At 33.9% G+C, this 17,944-nt stretch overlaps 2 protein-coding genes across 2 annotated transcripts; both read left to right on the top strand.

The window, feature by feature from the left end:
- Positions 1-3,678: 3,678 nt before the first annotated feature.
- LOC111403918 (xyloglucan galactosyltransferase XLT2-like) lies at positions 3,679-5,894 on the top strand. The gene has a single exon (XM_023032584.1). It carries the CDS (start codon positions 4,113-4,115, stop codon positions 5,631-5,633), a length of 1,521 nt encoding a protein of 506 aa, XP_022888352.1. The 5' UTR covers positions 3,679-4,112; the 3' UTR covers positions 5,634-5,894.
- Positions 5,895-11,468: 5,574 nt separating this feature from the next.
- LOC111403917 (DEAD-box ATP-dependent RNA helicase 7-like) lies at positions 11,469-16,505 on the top strand. The gene is made up of 14 exons (XM_023032583.1): positions 11,469-12,072; positions 12,953-13,087; positions 13,204-13,344; positions 13,460-13,571; positions 13,746-13,816; positions 13,924-14,078; positions 14,178-14,289; positions 14,572-14,673; positions 14,776-14,836; positions 14,927-15,095; positions 15,181-15,277; positions 15,363-15,457; positions 15,800-15,933; positions 16,091-16,505. The coding sequence occupies exons 1-14, from the start codon at positions 11,611-11,613 to the stop codon at positions 16,312-16,314; spliced, it is 2,070 nt and encodes a 689-aa protein (XP_022888351.1). The 5' UTR covers positions 11,469-11,610; the 3' UTR covers positions 16,315-16,505.
- The last annotated feature ends 1,439 nt before the right edge of the window (positions 16,506-17,944 follow it).

The raw sequence follows: 17,944 nt of genomic DNA, 5'->3' as shown, positions 1-17,944 counted from the left end.
TTAAAATAATATTACACGTAAATCAAAAAAATTTCCTTATTTTTTCAATCACACACTTCCCATCAAGTTACTATTCTAAAATGCATTTTTACATAAAAAAAAATGGTTATCAAACACCTCCTAAATAAGCGGTTGAAGATCAGATTTCTGTTTCGACATGCGCTCTTGACTTTCTCAGTTATAGGCCACTTCATTTAATGCTGGTTTTGAAATGAAATCTATTGATTCTCTTTTAATTAATTAATTAATTTTAAGAATGATAAGTTACTTTATGGATAGAGTTCTAGTTCTCGAGTATGTGATAACTAAGTTGCACCAAGAACAATAGTTAAAAGTCAATGATGATTAAAAGAGAAAAAATCAATACGCCATAACATTAGTATGTTTAAGATTAAAATAAGAAATGATTAAGTACTTATTTTATTTAATATATTTAAATTATATAAAAATACGCTGTTTGATTTTGGAAAAGTTGACTTCCGATATCGAGTTGATTTAAAAAATAAAATAAAAAATGACAACTAGTTGAATTTAGATAAATAAATTTTATGCGATTTAATTTTCAGAAGTTGACCTAGCACGTGTCTTGGTTATAGAATGTTTTGTAGATCTCTAGGTCACAGAATGAGGAAAATTTATGATTTTATGAAATTATAATACTTGATAAGAAGAAGTTAATACCATAGGATAACGTTCAAAGAAAAATTAAAATAATATAATTGTATTCGATCATCTTAAACATGTACTCTATAGGAGGCAGCTAGACAAATCACAACGGATGTCATACGTGGCACTAATGTTTGATGTAATTTTGTTATAAAATAGAAATAAAAATTACTCATTTATTTTTATTTTTTATTTTGTATCAATTATTGGATATGAGGCGTGCGATAAAATCAGCTTGATTTTTTCATTCTTTTACTGCTAAAGTGAGATTTGGATGTTAGAATCGACTAAAGATATATTAGTTATAATTTATTTAATTTTTAATATTCGATATGCACAAATTACTTCAAGATTTTACCATTTTGTCATCTTTCATCCACGTCGAAACAAGTAGTATGTTATTTCAAGTACAATATAATGAACAAACAAATTTTAAGTAGCATACATCACAGTACGAGGTTTTAAATTACAAATACGAAAGAATAACATTCAAAAAATAAATTTAATAACAATCTTCACAAAGAAAATGACCTCAAATATAAATAGATTAGAATGTTCTTTTAGCCCCTATTTGGTAACACTAAAAATTTGATTAAAATTTAAATCTGAGTCCATAAGATTTTAACCACGTATTTAATAGAATTTACAATTTTTTCAACCACACATTCCATTAACTTTTATAAAACTCTACTACAAATTTAATTTTTAATATCTACCAAACAGGGATTCAGATTTAGCCCATGTTTAAACTCTATTATTTAAAAACTTATTTTTCTTAAAATTTATTTTGATCACACGTTCTCTCGATACAATAAATTTAAATGTAAATTCAAATATTTTCTAAATTTTTAATCACACTTTCTCTAAAAATCATTTTTACAAAATTAATTTTCCCAAAAAAAGGGGATCAGGAGCTAATAATTGTTTATTTTATGATGATGGCCCTGTGTCTTGTTCATCGTGATTAGGTATCTGTACTTTGCTTAGATTCCCAAATTAAACGGCATTAATTAATATTTCCTAGATTGTTACGATAATAATGAAGCAGGCATGCCCCCTTCCATCTTGATTTTAACAAATAAATATACCTTGCTCGATTAAAATATTCATCACGAATTTTTAATTAATTCCCTCCAGTTTGAAGTGGAAGTTCTCTAAGGTCAAGATTTTTCTTTGTCCATATTTAATTTGAAATTGCACGAAATCTACTACTGTCTTATTTTAGTTTCTCGAACATGTTTTCATCGTTCTTCTTGTCCTTTGTGTGTAATTTGGAGATAAGGTGATTGCGGTCACTCTATGTTGTATTAGTTTTTTCAATTTAGTTTAAAATGGAGTGCTGAAAAATATTGTCTGAATTTATATGGATTTCTTGTAAAATGAAAAATTGAAATCGTAAAAATCTTACATTCATTCTAATTACATTAGATCAATTTTGAATAGTTCTAGCATACTTACAACCTGACCCGCTTATTTAGTTGTCATAAACTTTTGATTTGAGCCACAAATTGTATTTTACTTTAAACTAATGAGATCTACAAGCTAAATTAAGCAGTAAGCGTGTAGAGAGTACTGAATAGGCCATTTGGATACCATGCACATTGTTGATGTCAAAATTAGCAAATATGATTTTGAACCAACTTTAAGAAAAAAGGGGATTTGTGTTTAGAAAAGATCACAAAGATGTAATAGTGTCATAAGTCGTTATCTCAATTCGCTTTGCCTTTACAAGGGTCCTACTCAACTATTTATACAGATTTTAGTAGAAATTATATCAAATCAATCAAATTAGCAACAGTGTCGAGCTTGCAACTCGGGCCGCCGAATTCTCCAATTATTGGTCAATGAGGTTGGTGATCATGTGCCAATGTATTGCCAAAGTAATGATGACCTGTAGGGGGTTGGAATTCGAGGACTTGGAATTGGCCATTTCGGGCGGCGATGACATCACCTATGGCAAGTGTCTCTGATTAATAGGGTGATGTGATAAGGGGTAATCATGATATTTTTTTAAGATAACGGCGGGTAACTCCGACCTGAGAGTGTGGGCCGAACTTACGTTTAACTGAGGTGGGGTTAGCAAACTATTTTTACCAGATCGAAGTTCGGATGTCAACACACATCATATTTGAGAAATTTAGATTAAAAAAAAAATCATTGTTCTTGCAAATAATAAGATTATTATTTTTTCTTTAATAGAAAATAACGCAAGAAATTATCCTTTCTAAATCTACTTTAAAAAAGCTTAGTCAAACATGCCCTGATATTATTTATTCAAATAAAATAATTTTCTCGTTTTACACACAATAAGCCCTTTTTTGAGACACATTTTTCATAAGAATGTATTTTTAAATTGTGTATTGATGGGAAATGTGTGATTAAAAAATATGAAAAATTTTGAATTTGTGTATAATATTATTTTATTGAAGAATGTGTAGTTGAAATAATGTAAATTCATTGTTTAAGAATGTATTTCTTTTTTAAAAAATATGGGTCAAATAGTCCATAAATCTTGCCTGTGTAGCATTTTCATCCATGGATTGAGTTACGTAACCGGCAACACATTCTTCTCTGTACCCAAGCATTTAAGTCCAAAGTCAATGCTATTCATCATTAAAGAAAATAATCTCCCATGAAGCACCGTATAATTTAAACTTTGTTATATTATATGTACATAAATTTTGTACAACTTGATTGACGGATGCATACGTAGCATGCATCTATCCATTATTTTGAATTCCATACATGTTGACATCGATCTACTTATACAAAATTATCTGTACGAATATGTTAATTGGAGTAATTCACTTCATTAAATTAAGTGACAATGTGTTACATAGACAAAAGACGGTCTCCATTAAAACTGAATTACATTTTATAGAAAAACTAAAGACTATGACTATGTTAACTAAGCCGTAATGAACGTGACAAAGCAAAAATGAACAAAATTTTTATTGTCCAATCAAATTTAGTATTATGTACTTAAATTTGTATTTATTCATCTACAAGTTTAAAATAGGATAGGAGAGTGATCAAAGACATCAAACTAGTTGATGAGGTTGGACTGTAGTGAAAATGATATCATTTTGAGTTTGAAAATAAAAAATTGAAATAAATTTGGTATAATGAGGACCTTTCCTTGGTAGGTAACGTAATTAAGCAAAATTTGCATTGATAAAAAGGCCTAATTTCAATTTAGCTCCTCAAGTTGTCGGTTTCCCTTCTCCTCCTGATAAAACACCAGCGTACACGCGTCTATTCTCTACTGATCTTCAAACCATGCCCTCCACCATTTCGCCCAAATTTTAAGCTTCAATTCCACGCACAAGTTCCTCCGATCTCCGACCTCTGCCTTCGCCAATTCCTCCGCTCTCCGACCTCTGCTACTGAAGCTTAACGTTTAGTTCACAGAAACACCACCAATTTGTCGGCGGAAACCACCACTGATGCTTCCCATTTCCAATAACGCATCTACCGACCGACCGGCAAACTCAAAATCCAAAACCCCAGAAGTTTTAGATCGTAAGAATTTGTTCGACTCATTAAAACCCTACCTCTCTTTCCACCACCGCCGCTTATGGTTTTTCCTCGCCGTCGTCCTCCTCCAGCTCCTCATCCTCCTCTCCGCCCCTTCGATCCCCTTGTACCTATCCACCGCCGGCACACCCAACCCTTCACCCACTATACCAAAACTTACTTCCACTTCCATCGCCAAAACCTCAATTGTTTCCACTGTCAATAATAATTCCACGACCTCCGGAAGCTGCCCATATGGTAAAGTCTACATTTACGACCTCCCACCACTTTTTAACTCCGAGATAGTGAAAAATTGCCACGATTTGAACCCATGGAATTCACGCTGCGATGCTCTTTCAAACTCCGGTTTCGGCAAAACTGCCACCGGGATTTCAAAAGTTATCCCGGACAATATAAGGCCATCTTGGTTTTGGACCGACCAATTTTCAACGGAGCTAATTTACCATAATCGCATGCTGAATTACCGGTGTAGAACCTTGAAACCGGAATCTGCTACAGCTTTTTATATTCCGTTTTACACTGGTCTTGCAATCGAGAAGTATTTGTTCGCCAGCAACTCAACAGCAAAAGAACGCGATCAACACTGCAAGATGATGCTTGATTGGGTGAGCGATCAACCTTACTTCAAGAAATCCAATGGTTGGGACCATTTTATCTCCATGGGCCGGATTTCATGGGATTTTCGCAGATCGAAAGAGGAAGACTGGGGTTCGAGTTGCATTTACATGCCCAAAATGCGTAACATCACACGGTTGTTGATTGAGCGAAACCCTTGGGACTACTTCGATGTCGGAATCCCTTACCCCACCGGATTCCACCCCAGCTCCGCCACCGACTTCATCAATTGGCAAGAATTTGTCCGCACACGGCGGCGGAACACCCTCTTCTGCTTCGCCGGCGCAACAAGGGGGATTATAAAGAACGATTTCCGGGGGATTTTACTGAATCAATGTTATAACGAGTCAGACTCTTGCCGAGTCATGGACTGTGCCGGGTCAAAGTGCGCAAATGGTACGTCGGAAATTCTATCCACATTTCTTAACTCGAATTTTTGTTTGCAGCCTAGGGGGGATAGTTTCACCCGGCGATCCATTTTTGACTGCATGGTAGCCGGTTCTATCCCGGTTTTCTTCTGGCATCGGTCAGCCTACCTTCAGTATGAGTGGTTCTTGCCGACCAAACCGGAAAGTTACTCGGTTTTCATAGACCGGAATGAGGTGAAAAATGGGACCTCAATAAAGAGTGTTCTTGAAAAAATTAGCAAAGAAAAAGTTATAAAAATGAGAGAAAAAGTGATTGAAATTTTACCAAAACTTGTGTATGCAAAGCCCAATGAAGGATTGGAGGGCATAAAGGATGCATTTGATGTGGCTGTGGAAGGGGTATTAAGGAGAGTTAAGGAGCGAGAAGAGGGGTATAAATGGAAATAATTATAAATGGGTTTTTAGTATCTTATACTCATTTTTGTATGTTTGTATACACATTTATACAAATTAAAAATAAATGATTTTTTTTCCTTTATTGTAAATCGTTGGAACCCTCAAGATTGTTGCATCTATGATGTTTGTAGCATATGGCTATGGGGCAAAAAGCAAATATTTCAATGGCCCTTTGTATGTATGGGTGCGTTTTGTTTTTCGATGATTAGTTATTTCGCGTTTCTTCATGTTTAATACAACAACGTTCCTCAATTTGCGATTATCATTTGGAATGATGCTACAAGAAGTGTTTTTCGACATAGTGTTGGTAATCATGGTTTTTACGGCTTAATCACAATCGAAGACATATAGATAAACAAAGAAATAGTGTCTATATTTGTTTTTACTGCGACTTGACATATAAACTATACTTAATCCTTACTATATGTAACTCGATGTACAAATCCTTTACAATAGCAAAACCATCATATATTTTGTATTGCCCATGAGATTCATGGTTTTATTAGAACCATTGAATAGGTAATTAAAAGTAGGAGTCGGGTTAGGTAGTTGCAATCTTCGTATTTTTTGCATAATTAATATTAAAATTGATATATGGATGAATTCGATTCCAATAAACTCACGAAAACACCTCTAATTATATAATGGAGTTTAATATTATATCTCTGAAATTTAACAGTACATTTATTTGTACATACTCCTAAATTTTTTGATCCTATACTTTCGAACAAAAATACTTCTTACGGTAAAATTTATAGAACCACATCATAGTAAAATATGGAATAAAAAACACCACACTACATAATAAATATTTGTAGAAAAATGCGAAAACGTGAGAAAATCTTTTTGTTTTGAAAACACGAGAAAATTGGAATTATACATATGGTTTTAGACCATTGCAATAAGCAAAAAGTACGCCATCATGAAAAGACGCGAGGACAAAAATAAAAGAGAGTGGGACGTAAAGCAACCACTTCGTGCAGTGGCTTGTGAAGCCATTTGTTTATTTGCGGTAACATTGAGCCATGTTTGTCATCATTTAACAAATCAAATTATTTGCTACAATAACATCCTCTATCACACATTCATATAATAAAATATTCTACACACAAAATAATATAATTTCTTTAAATTTTAACTACTCATTCTTTAAAAAAATATTATTCAAAACTCTATAATTTCTCTCACAATAAGAGACGAATAGGCTCTAATGTTCAACAATATTTAGAGCCTGTTTGTGAGGAATTTTTTATTCCAAAAAATTGATTTTTTGACCGTTATTTCATTATTCCAACCGTAATTTTTAACTTTTTCTTTCATAAGTGGACCTCACTTTTCATCTAACGATCAAAAAATCAATTCTCAAAATCCTTCCCAAACGGGACCTTAAATTTAAAGTGATCCTGCACGTACATTTGGATATCTATAATGGTATTCATGCTCTTCACATGGAGGGAGATTACTTCAAATAAAATATGATTTATTCAAAGTGGATCCCCTTTCATATGAGGGGGTAGACATCGTTATGAACACCACATTATGTACCAGAAATATATTCCTTGAATTTATGCACTCAATTTTAAGGATGAATGTTCGGTGAGATATATTCTACCGATCTAAAAAAATGTAATAAATTTTTTATCACACCTCTTTTAATTATATTTGTTCATCTAGATTTAGTTTTATCCATTGTGTATGTTTAAAAAAAATCGTTGCCCATCATAAATAATAATCATCAATAGCCTAGATTGTGATGGTTCATGGACTCATCGCCCAAATCTAAGAGCTTCTCCAAAAGGTTTTTTATTTATAAATAGCATTTTATGTATTATAGAAAGCATATTTAGATTTTATAGAGTCAAAATTTTCATACGCTCCAATAAGTTCTCTATTTTCGTTCTTCATTTTACTTTTCTAAAGAAACATTTATTACTTTCGCTTTATATTTTATCTAATATAAATTTTTAAATGTCAATTGATCAATCAATTTAAATATTTAGAATTTTTTTGGAAATGCTATAAATTGGTGATGATGATTACAGACAATAATAGAAAGCATCATTCCATTTTAAAATTGTAATAATGCAATTAATAATAGCAGTGTTACCTTGTACAATTGAGGAATTATCCTCGTGTGAAGTGACTTTAAGATTAATAAGTAATAACTGAGTCTCAAATCTGCACCGAATTAATTTTATCATTTTTGCTTGAATAATTCTATTTGTAATCGCTGACTAACGCAGTCGTCCTACGTAGCATACATGTGACGGTTAGTAATTTGATGCATAAGGCAATAAAAAACTACCACATTAATATATCAAATTATTAATCGCCACATGTATACTACGTAGAGTGATTAGTGAGCAACTGTAAATAGCATTATTCTTTTCACCCCATATCATTTATCACATGACCATTGCTTCCTATATGTGTATCATTATTTAATTTATAATGTGACACTTTCAAACACTACATGTTCTAATTAATATTAAATTGCGGCGTTTTCATGTTTGAATGGTAAGATTCAATGCTACGAGCATTATTATTGAAAATGAAATTAAAATTGTCTGTTACATAGTCGAGTTCCATAAGACTGGATATAGAACATTACATGTGACCATCATCAAGCCACCTAGGTTGCCTTCACTTACAGAATCGCATCACGTACTTGGATACATATTGCAGTTTGAAAACCACAAGATTTCCAAGTTCTGTACAAGGTTATGTGGCCCTACACAAGAAAAACACATGTTAATAAGATCATGTTACTGGGGATGCCTTGTCTTCTTGACAGGGATTATACTTTCTAGTCACATTAATTAAAAAAAATTTAACTTGAGCCATTTTTTCTCTGTGGGAATTCAAATGTACAAATAATTTACTTTCTAACTTTAATTATAACTAAAACCAACAATCAACATATTAGTGTTAAGTTCACAAGTCAGTACCAATCTATAGGTATTGTCGAAAGTGTAATGATAAATGGATAGGTAGAAAGACACGGAGTAAAAGATAGACTGATGTTTCGGCGAGTTGTTGTCTATTTTTTCAAACTCTCCAATCATGCATCGATACTTGTGCAGTTTGTTTTTAACCCTATGTTTCACCCTATTTCTGTAGCGAAACTCTTGCCCAAAAGGACCTAAACTAGGATAGTCGTGCACGATGAGTTAAAAAACGTCCATCCGACTCCTACTCTTTTAATAAGGGGTAAAAAAATAATTACCATAGTTGATTTGTAAAAGCTATGGTCCCCGAAGAACAGCTTTGTAAAGCGAAGCAGATGGACCCTGGATCTTGACATGTTATTACCAAGCGGGGCCAGAGCAGTGGTCCATTGCGTGATTGGCATGTTTATAACCTCTATGATTGGAAAAGCATATTTTTTGATGCATAAATGTTGTTTTTAAATAAAAAGATGAAAATATTTTAACTTTACGCAATAATATATATGTTAACTTAATATTTAATTTGTAAAAATGTTGATTTTTCAATGAAATTTCAAAATATTGATTTAGCCCCGATTTTGTAGAATTGAAAATGAGTAAAATATTATTTTTTTTGAAAAATGAGTAGTTAAAAAAAATCAGTTTTCGATTTATGTATAATATTATTTTATAGAAGATTGTGTGGTTGAAAATTAAAGAGAGAAAAATATAATGTAATGTAATAGAAATTAATGAGGGTAAAATGGGATGAAAGTGAGATATATTTAAAAATATAAACAAAGGTAAACATAAAATATTTAATGAAAATGTGTATTTAAAAATTGTAGGAGGAGGCACTTTTAAGTTTTTTTTTTTTTTTGGACAAAAGTATGATATTTTGAAGTTATCCTTTTTAGTTTTTATATACTACTTCTAAAACACATTTTCTTCGGCACTTCCATTTGGATTCATTGTTCATATCATTTAATAGTGAAACTTTTTTGGAGTTTTATTTTGTCCCATGTTAAAATCGTACTAAAGGATAAAGATGTATAAATTGATGTGATCTTGTTTTATTTTTCAGCTGCTCAATTTTAATTTTCTACGTACAGTTATTAATTTGTTGTGTATAATAAGTAATGAAAAAAATTAAATAAATTAATTTAAAATAAAATGAAGCAGGACCTCGCCCTTATCATGACGTTACATAAGTGGAATGGAGATGATGAATGAAATTCTCCGTCTCGAACTTCATTGCCATTCTTAGATCCTATTTGGTAGAGATTAAAATCAAAATTTTAACATATTTTGATAGAGTTAGTGAAATGTGTGGTTGAAATGTTGTGAGACCAATAAAAATATGTGGTTAAAATTGATTATTAATTTTGATTTAGATTAAAATTTTAATTTTAATTAATACCAAACAGGGGCTTGATCTATAGAGGGGGATTATGACTTGTATTCTACTTAAATACAATATTTGATTATAATGTAATTATGCCCAAGACAGCTTATATTGATGTACAATGTCACTCAGGACTTGAACATTATGTGATTGTGTGGAAATGGTAATATTGATCAGACGTCGTGATTAGCCTAAGCTGGATGTCACTAAGTGATCACGTCGTGACACACGGGATTGTCTCAAACTAGAACACGATGTGCTCAAGTCAGAGGCCCAAGTGTATGATGTGTGAATTTGGTTTGGAGTTTGATGCATTAGTAATCTGTAATGAAGTTTGACGTAAACATCACCCTAAGATGTAAGTGTGCCAAGACAATGTAAGCACAATACTTGAAATGTAGACAGACGTATGGTCCAAGCTCAATGTAGGCTCAATGCTAGAGCATGCGTAATCAGAATTGTGGAATATGTTTCAATAGAAGTTGTGATGTGTGAGAGTTATCATTTGTAGATTATATAATTATCAACTCATAGAACATACAGTCAACTACAATTCATCTTTACTTTAATTATTTGTGAAATTTTCTTCAAAAGGAAGAATATATGAAGAATTCCAATTCGAAGTGGCACAATCATTTTTTTTTTAATGCTTTCTAGCACCGGTCTAGATGACTACATTTTATAGATTCGAGTTATGTAACTTTGCATTTAAATCAATTTATCATTTAATGTCATATAATTATCACCTAAATGGTGCTTAACACTAGTGTTGCTAAATAATATTACTCTTTGCTTAAATTAGAAACCAAATTAGCATTGAGATTAGAAAATAATATATCTAGGCCATATCTCGACATGCCATACATACTATCCACGTGGCTCAACTCATAAATTTTTGACAAGTGCTTATAAAAGATTAAAATATGATACAGTAAGCAAAATAACAGCAGCAACAACAATAATAATTAAAGCGTGACAAAAAATTTTAAAAACATCTTGATGATATGCGTTATCTCGACTCTAATCGTGTCCATTGATTAATTTATGTTAATGTACCGCCCCTTAGTAAATTAACCTTAATTTTTGAATGTTTCTTAAAAAAATGTCAAAAATTAAATTAAATAGTAGTTTCGAAATCTTATCGTGTGTCGATGTTACTTGTGTATTGCTGCAATTTCTGCATTCACTGCTGTTGCAAACTTGCAGCAAGTATTTTAGGAGGAAAAAATCCAACGTTATCAACATTAATGATAATAATTTTGTGAAAATTATTATATCTTAATTTTAAAACTGGTAAGTACAAAAAGTCTACACATAATTTCTTGTCACATATTAGTGCTATTTTTGAGTTTTGGCCGAGCTAACAAGGCCTCTTCCGACGAATAACAATCCATCTGTCGAGGCCCAATCTTTCAACTCTCGACACCGGTTTTACATGAATCTGATTCTCGAAATAGAGAATCTAACGGTCCTCATTAACTCCACCGCCATAGCCTATATATTCGCAAACCCTAAACCTCCCATCGTTCGTCTGCTGCTTCTGCGCCTCATTGCAACGATCTTCTCCGCAGCTGCAGAACACAACGTTCTCTCTCTATATATACATAAATTCATATAAATAGACACCTATATATCTATGGCGTCTGGTAGTGTATCAAAGTCTGCATCCTTGGACAAGAAAAAGAAAGTGAAGAAGGGTTCCATTGACGGTCCGGAGATTGAGGATTTTATTGAGAAAAAGAGCAAAAAAGAGAAGAAGACAAAAATATCCTCCGACGATTCGAATATTAAGAAAAAAGAAAAAAGGAAGCGTAAGGATACGGAGGTTGACAATGAGGAAGAGGAGAGGAGCGAGACTAGCTCGGAGATGGGCGAGCCGATGAATTTGAATAAGAAGAAAAAGATGAAGTTTGATGAGGAGGAAAACGAAAACGAGGAGGAAGAGAATCCGAATGCCGTCTCGAATTTCCGGATATCAAAGCCGTTGAGGGAGGCCTTGAAGGCTAAGGGGATCGAATCTCTGTTCCCAATACAGGCCATGACTTTTGATACCATCCTCGATGGGGTCGATTTGGTTGGTAGGGCTCGTACTGGTCAGGTAAAGGGGTTTTTTTTTAATCTCGTTATTCAGTTGAGCTTAATTCTCTATGAATGTAGGTCATACTATTCTTTTTCACGACTATATACATGTAATAATATTAAAAAAAAATAAAAAAAATTGATTGAGATTAGTTGCAATTTATTATGATTGCCAAAATCATTTAATACTTTACTGATTGCTTATGCAAACAAGATTTCTTTTCTAGCTGTCCGAGCTGATGTTGAAATAGAATGCAAGTACATCTTAGATATACGTCCGTTCCAATGGTCAAGGCTAATGAGTGAAATTGGTTATCCATTTTGTAAGTTTCAATAAGGTATAGTGTTATGTGTACCAGAATGTTCTGAAATTCTATGGAATTGTGGTTCTACAAACCCGTGGAGTTTTACTTTTCCAGAAAATAAGATCTTCAAAATCCAAGCTTATAGAATATTCTTTTTATAAGCTGACATTGTGTCTTTTATGGTGACTCAAAAACTGGAAGTAATTGAAAACAAGGGAATGTGGTCATTATTTTATTTTTTTGGTTATGATGCCCAAATGCTCTATCATGATTTTCTTGGAATTTCCGTAGCTTGTTTTTGCAACTGGAGATAATAATTTAAGGTTTATGAACTTTCTTATTTGATAATTATGATTATTTTTTTGAATCTTTGCTTGAATCTTTAGTATTTTTTGCATTTGGAATCATACTTTTAAGTTGTCCTGGTTCTAGTAATAATAATATTGGGTTCATCTGCCTCCTTTTCTCCGAATGAAGTTAGAGAACATTTGGTATGTTAAAACAATATGATATATTGAAATTCATCAATCTTAAAAGTTTGCTATGTGAATGTACCCAATGTTATTTTTTTTCTTTGTTTTCGATTTTCAACAGGGGAAAACATTGGCCTTTGTGCTACCCATATTGGAGTCATTGACTAATGGACCTACAAAAGCTTCAAGAAAGACAGGATATGGGAGGACACCAAGTGTTCTTGTGCTTTTACCCACTAGAGAATTGGCCACTCAGGTATTGTTTCTGGTAACAGTACCACCATCTAGGATATTTGTTATCTTAGATGGCGTTTTCTGTCAAAATTTCATCCTTTTATTTGTTTCATTCTCTCTCTGCCTTGTTTATTATAGGTGTTTTCTGAATTTGAATTCTATGGCGGAGCATTGGGATTGACTTCGTGTTGCCTGTATGGGGGGTCTCCTTATCAACCGCAGCATGTTCAGTTGAAAAGGGGAGTTGACATTGTAATTGGCACTCCTGGCCGCATTAAGGTTACGCTTTTCTGTGATATACTTTGTGCTAAATATTTCAACCACAATTTTGTCATGTACTATTTTTTTCTTGGTAAAATGATTTATTATTGATTTTTTGGAGATCACGGTGCAGGATCACATAGAGAGGGGGAATATTGACTTTAGCTCACTGAAGTTCCGTGTCCTTGATGAGGCTGATGAGATGTTGAGGATGGGTTTTGTTGAAGATGTTGAACTAATTCTAGGTGTGTGACACTTCATGATTTTGTGACAGAGTGGCTGGTGCTGTATTAGTGATGAGTTTTTGTGTTTGTTATTGGGTGGTGCCTTGCACTCGCTGTGCATTGTTTATATTAGAACTTTAAATATTTTTAAGTAATTACTATAGTCACTAAAATTTCCATTTTAAAATTGTGAAGGCAAGGTAGAGGATGCGAGCAAAGTTCAAACACTTCTATTTAGTGCCACTTTGCCAGAATGGGTGAAGCATGTACGTGTTTTCTCCACCCACCCCTTGCATGCGCTATGAGTTTCTTTTTTGTGTTAATATTCTGCTATAGTTCCTTATTGCTTTTGACAATATTGCAAATTTTCCAGATTGCATCTAAGTTTCTGAAAAGGGATAAGAAAACTGCTGATCTTGTTGGCAATGAGAAAATGAAGGCTAGTACCAGCGTGAGGCACATTGTTCTTCCTTGCTCCACTTCTGCCAGATCTCAACTTATTCCTGACATCATTCGCTGCTATAGTAGGTCGGTTGCATATAACCCTGCTAATAACAGGTTATAATTTCCTGCATGTTTGATTCATTTAACAATCCAATTCTTGTTTGCATGGAATATTATATTCAGTGGTGGCCGCACTATTATTTTCACCGAGACAAAGGATTCCGCTTCCACACTTTCTGGCGTGTTGCCCGGAGCACGGGCTTTGCATGGGGACATACAACAGGCTACACGTGAGGTAAAAATTTCTTATATTTTCTTATGTTGAAAAGTGTTACATGTTTGTTGTATCAATTTATGAAAGAAAAATGGCATGTGGAATCTGTTACCTCTTAAACATTAAAAGTTAACACGAGTTGAAATATATTGCTTGGTCAAATGAAATGTTTCTAGTGATTGAGTTGAATATTATTTCTCTTAAATGACTCCAACATAGACAAATCTTAACAAAATAAATCTCTAAATCTCACCCCTGAGTGATCATTTGTTAATGTTATATTTTTTGCTACGATGCTGTCAGGTAACACTTGCTGGATTCAGGTCAGGAAAATTTTTAACACTTGTGGCCACAAATGTGGCAGCACGTGGATTGGATATTGATGATGTCCAGTTGATTATTCAGGTTTGTTCCATACTACTAAATCTATGGGCTTTCTTATCACGCTAGTAGCATGCATGTTGTAACCTGCTTTAATGTGAACTAAATATGTGCATTATGCTGTAGTGCGAGCCACCACGTGATGTAGAGGCATATATACATCGGTCTGGACGAACTGGGAGAGCGGGTGAGTTGGGGATAAAATAACTCTTGAATATGATCCTTAAAATGGTTGGAGTTTCATTGTTTTAAGACAGCATCTTGCCACTTGCTCCAGGGAAAACTGGTGTTGCTGTAATGCTTTATGATCCAAGAAAGTCAAATTTTTCTAGGATAGAGAGAGAATCAGGCGTGAAGTTCGAACACATATCTGCTCCACAGCCAGCTGATATAGCTAAAGCTGCTGGAGCTGAAGCAGCTGAAAAAATCAATGAGATCTCTGATAGGTAACTTCCTTTTGACATTTACCTTCGTTACTAGTATGCGTCGCTACTCAGGACAGACAATTCATAGATACTTAATATTTTGTAGTGTCATTCCGGTCTTCAAGGCTGCTGCTGAAGAACTCCTGAACACATCTACTTTATCACCAACTGAACTACTTGCAAAAGCACTTGCTAAAGCTGCTGTAGGTTCTATTACCTTGTGTCTGTGTTGGTGGATCACCTTTTGGTTCTATAATTGACGTGTCGGGTTCTTCTTTTGTTATGCAGGGCTATACTGAAATAAAGAGTCGATCACTTCTCAGTTCAATGGAGAACTCTGTTACAGTTCTTCTTCAGTGTGAAAAGCCCATCTACACACCATCGTGAGTGCTCAGAATTCTTCTATATATCCATTTGACTTAGAGGAGCATGTTTAATGTGGACCCACTACTTTTGAAATAAGCCAACATAAGATATTAAGATAAGCCACACTCCAAACACGCTCTTAGTGTTTGGACATATTGAAAACGGCCTTCATGTGGATGCATTACGATGTTATTTATGATTGTCCATCATGTGAACCCAATATGGATTGAGTTCAACGTTTTAGTCTGTACCACCATGTTTCTCTTTCACATCTTGCACTGGAAAAGATTGCCAAGGAAAAGGATTATGCATTGAATCAATGTCAAATTCTTATTTATTTATTTACCACGATGTCCCAGCTTTGCTTTTGGGGTTTTGCGGAGGTTTTTACCTGAAGAGAAGGTCGAGTCCATTAAGGGTCTTGCTTTAACAGCTGATGGAAAGGGCGCAGTTTTTGATGTTGCTGCTGAAGACTTGGACACATTCCTTACAGGTTAGTTCTGGTGGAATTTGGAGAGATGACGTGTGCTCTCCAATTGATGAATTTTCGAGCACTACCAATTTACTGTTTATTTTTTTAACTTTTCAAACAATTCTAAGCAACCTAGGTTTGCATGTGATCTAATAATGATCCATTTGGGGGCTTGCAGGCCAGGAAAATGCTGCTGGCATAAGCTTAGAGGTAGTGAAATCATTACCGCCTTTGCAAGAAAGAGAGTCAAGAGGCGGACGGTTTGGAGGTGGACGTGGTGGCTTTTCTGATAGGAGAGATGGTAGGTTCGGTGGGGGACGAGGAGGCAGAGGCGGGTTTTCTGATCGGCGAAATGATAGGTTTTCCAGAGCTCCTAGAGGAGGAAGAGGTCGCAGTTGGTGAAATACCCTTGACCCACATAAACTTGCATGTTGAAACATGCATAGTAATTTTGTGACAACGAAGAAAATATTTAGTTTATGTAATGTATTATTATTTTTGCTTTGTTTAAAGCTTTTGGTTTTGTAAGGAGAACGTTTAATGTGTTATTGAACATCTATTCATTTAAAGGTTATCGGTTTATCTTTGATTGATGACCAAAGTATTATTATCTAACCGTATTCCTTTTGGCTTTTATTTTTGTAAGGTTGCTTCTAATTATCTTTATGAATGTGATTGATATAAATAAGCAAGCTTGTTAATTAGAAATGTAATTTTTCTTTCTTGTAAGGGGAAAAGTAATTATTTGGTTGGAACATAAGATAAAGCTCACAAGATGAAGTCATTAATTTTGATCAACAAAATACTTTCAGATCATAAATAGCTCAAAAGTAGGGGTGAGTATACATCGATTTGGATGATTTTTCTTTTTCGAGGCAGATAATTTAAAATGGTAAGAAAAATGTTATAATCAAAATAAACTCACTTTCAGATTAAATCAACCAAACCAACCTGGTCGCAGACTGTTTTGCGTGGGTAGTCGTTAGCAATTAAAAAAGGGATCAGATGATTGTGTAAGGAACAGACCTCTTGAGACAAAGTTTCAAAAAGGGGTGTTTTATTGGCGATGATTTACAATTGGAATTTAAACAGAATGCTTTCAAAGAGCGCAAGCACACGAGTACTAAAAGAAATATTTAAATTTAAACTAAGAAATCGAAATTACATATTCTTTGTTTGAGAGTGTTTGATTCGGGGTTCTTTTCTCTATGTCTTCTCTTCTTTTTATATTCCCTTGATTATTTCTTCGTGGTAAACCGCTTGGAAACTGCTTGATTGCTGTATAACTACCCACTTTCTTTATGTTGGCTAATTTGTCGTGAAACTGTCATCTCTAACTGTTGTCATTACTCTTTATTACTCAACCGCCTTCAACTGGGCTCCTTGAATCGTGGAATGTGATAAGATCACTCAATAACTGCTTCAACAACTGCTATTCTGGATAATTATAATATTTTATATTTGCTAAGATCCTGGGCGATTTGAAGGTATGGGCGAGAACGTGGTAATCGCTCTGGGCGACCGTAAGGTATGCTATTCGCTCAAATTCTAGGCGTCTTGCAAGTTTGGGCGATGATGTTACTGTGTTCGTGGGCTTCCACTGCATTCATCAATAATTCTGTTTGGATCTTTATCCTGGATTCCCAATTGGGCTTCACTCTTTGGGCTATTTGATTTGGGCTGCACTTGTAGTGTATCAACAATTACCCCCAATATGGCAGAATTAATAATAATTATTAATCTTTGCCATATTCACTTTGTATTTTCCAGTAATATTTGAAATTTCCAAGAATTTCAATCATTATTTCTTTCTACAATCTGAAAAAGTGCAATGTTACAAACCCTTATAAATCAAAAGGACACGCCATTTCATTGCACCACTCGACCACGTCTATATTTCGTGCTTCTTCCTCGCTATTTTACTGTTCATCTTTTTGCTTCTCTGCTACATTTTCCAGGCAAACCTTGTCAAAACTGTACTTTGTTTTCAATGGCGACTTCACAAACTCAATCTGATGATTCCTTTAGTTTC

This window comes from Olea europaea, chromosome 11 (assembly GCF_002742605.1).
Source record: "Olea europaea var. sylvestris chromosome 11, O_europaea_v1, whole genome shotgun sequence".
Taxonomy (NCBI): Eukaryota; Viridiplantae; Streptophyta; class Magnoliopsida; order Lamiales; family Oleaceae; genus Olea; species Olea europaea.
The sequence above is the reverse complement of the archived record's forward strand: the minus strand, read 5'-3'. Positions and strand labels throughout refer to the sequence as shown.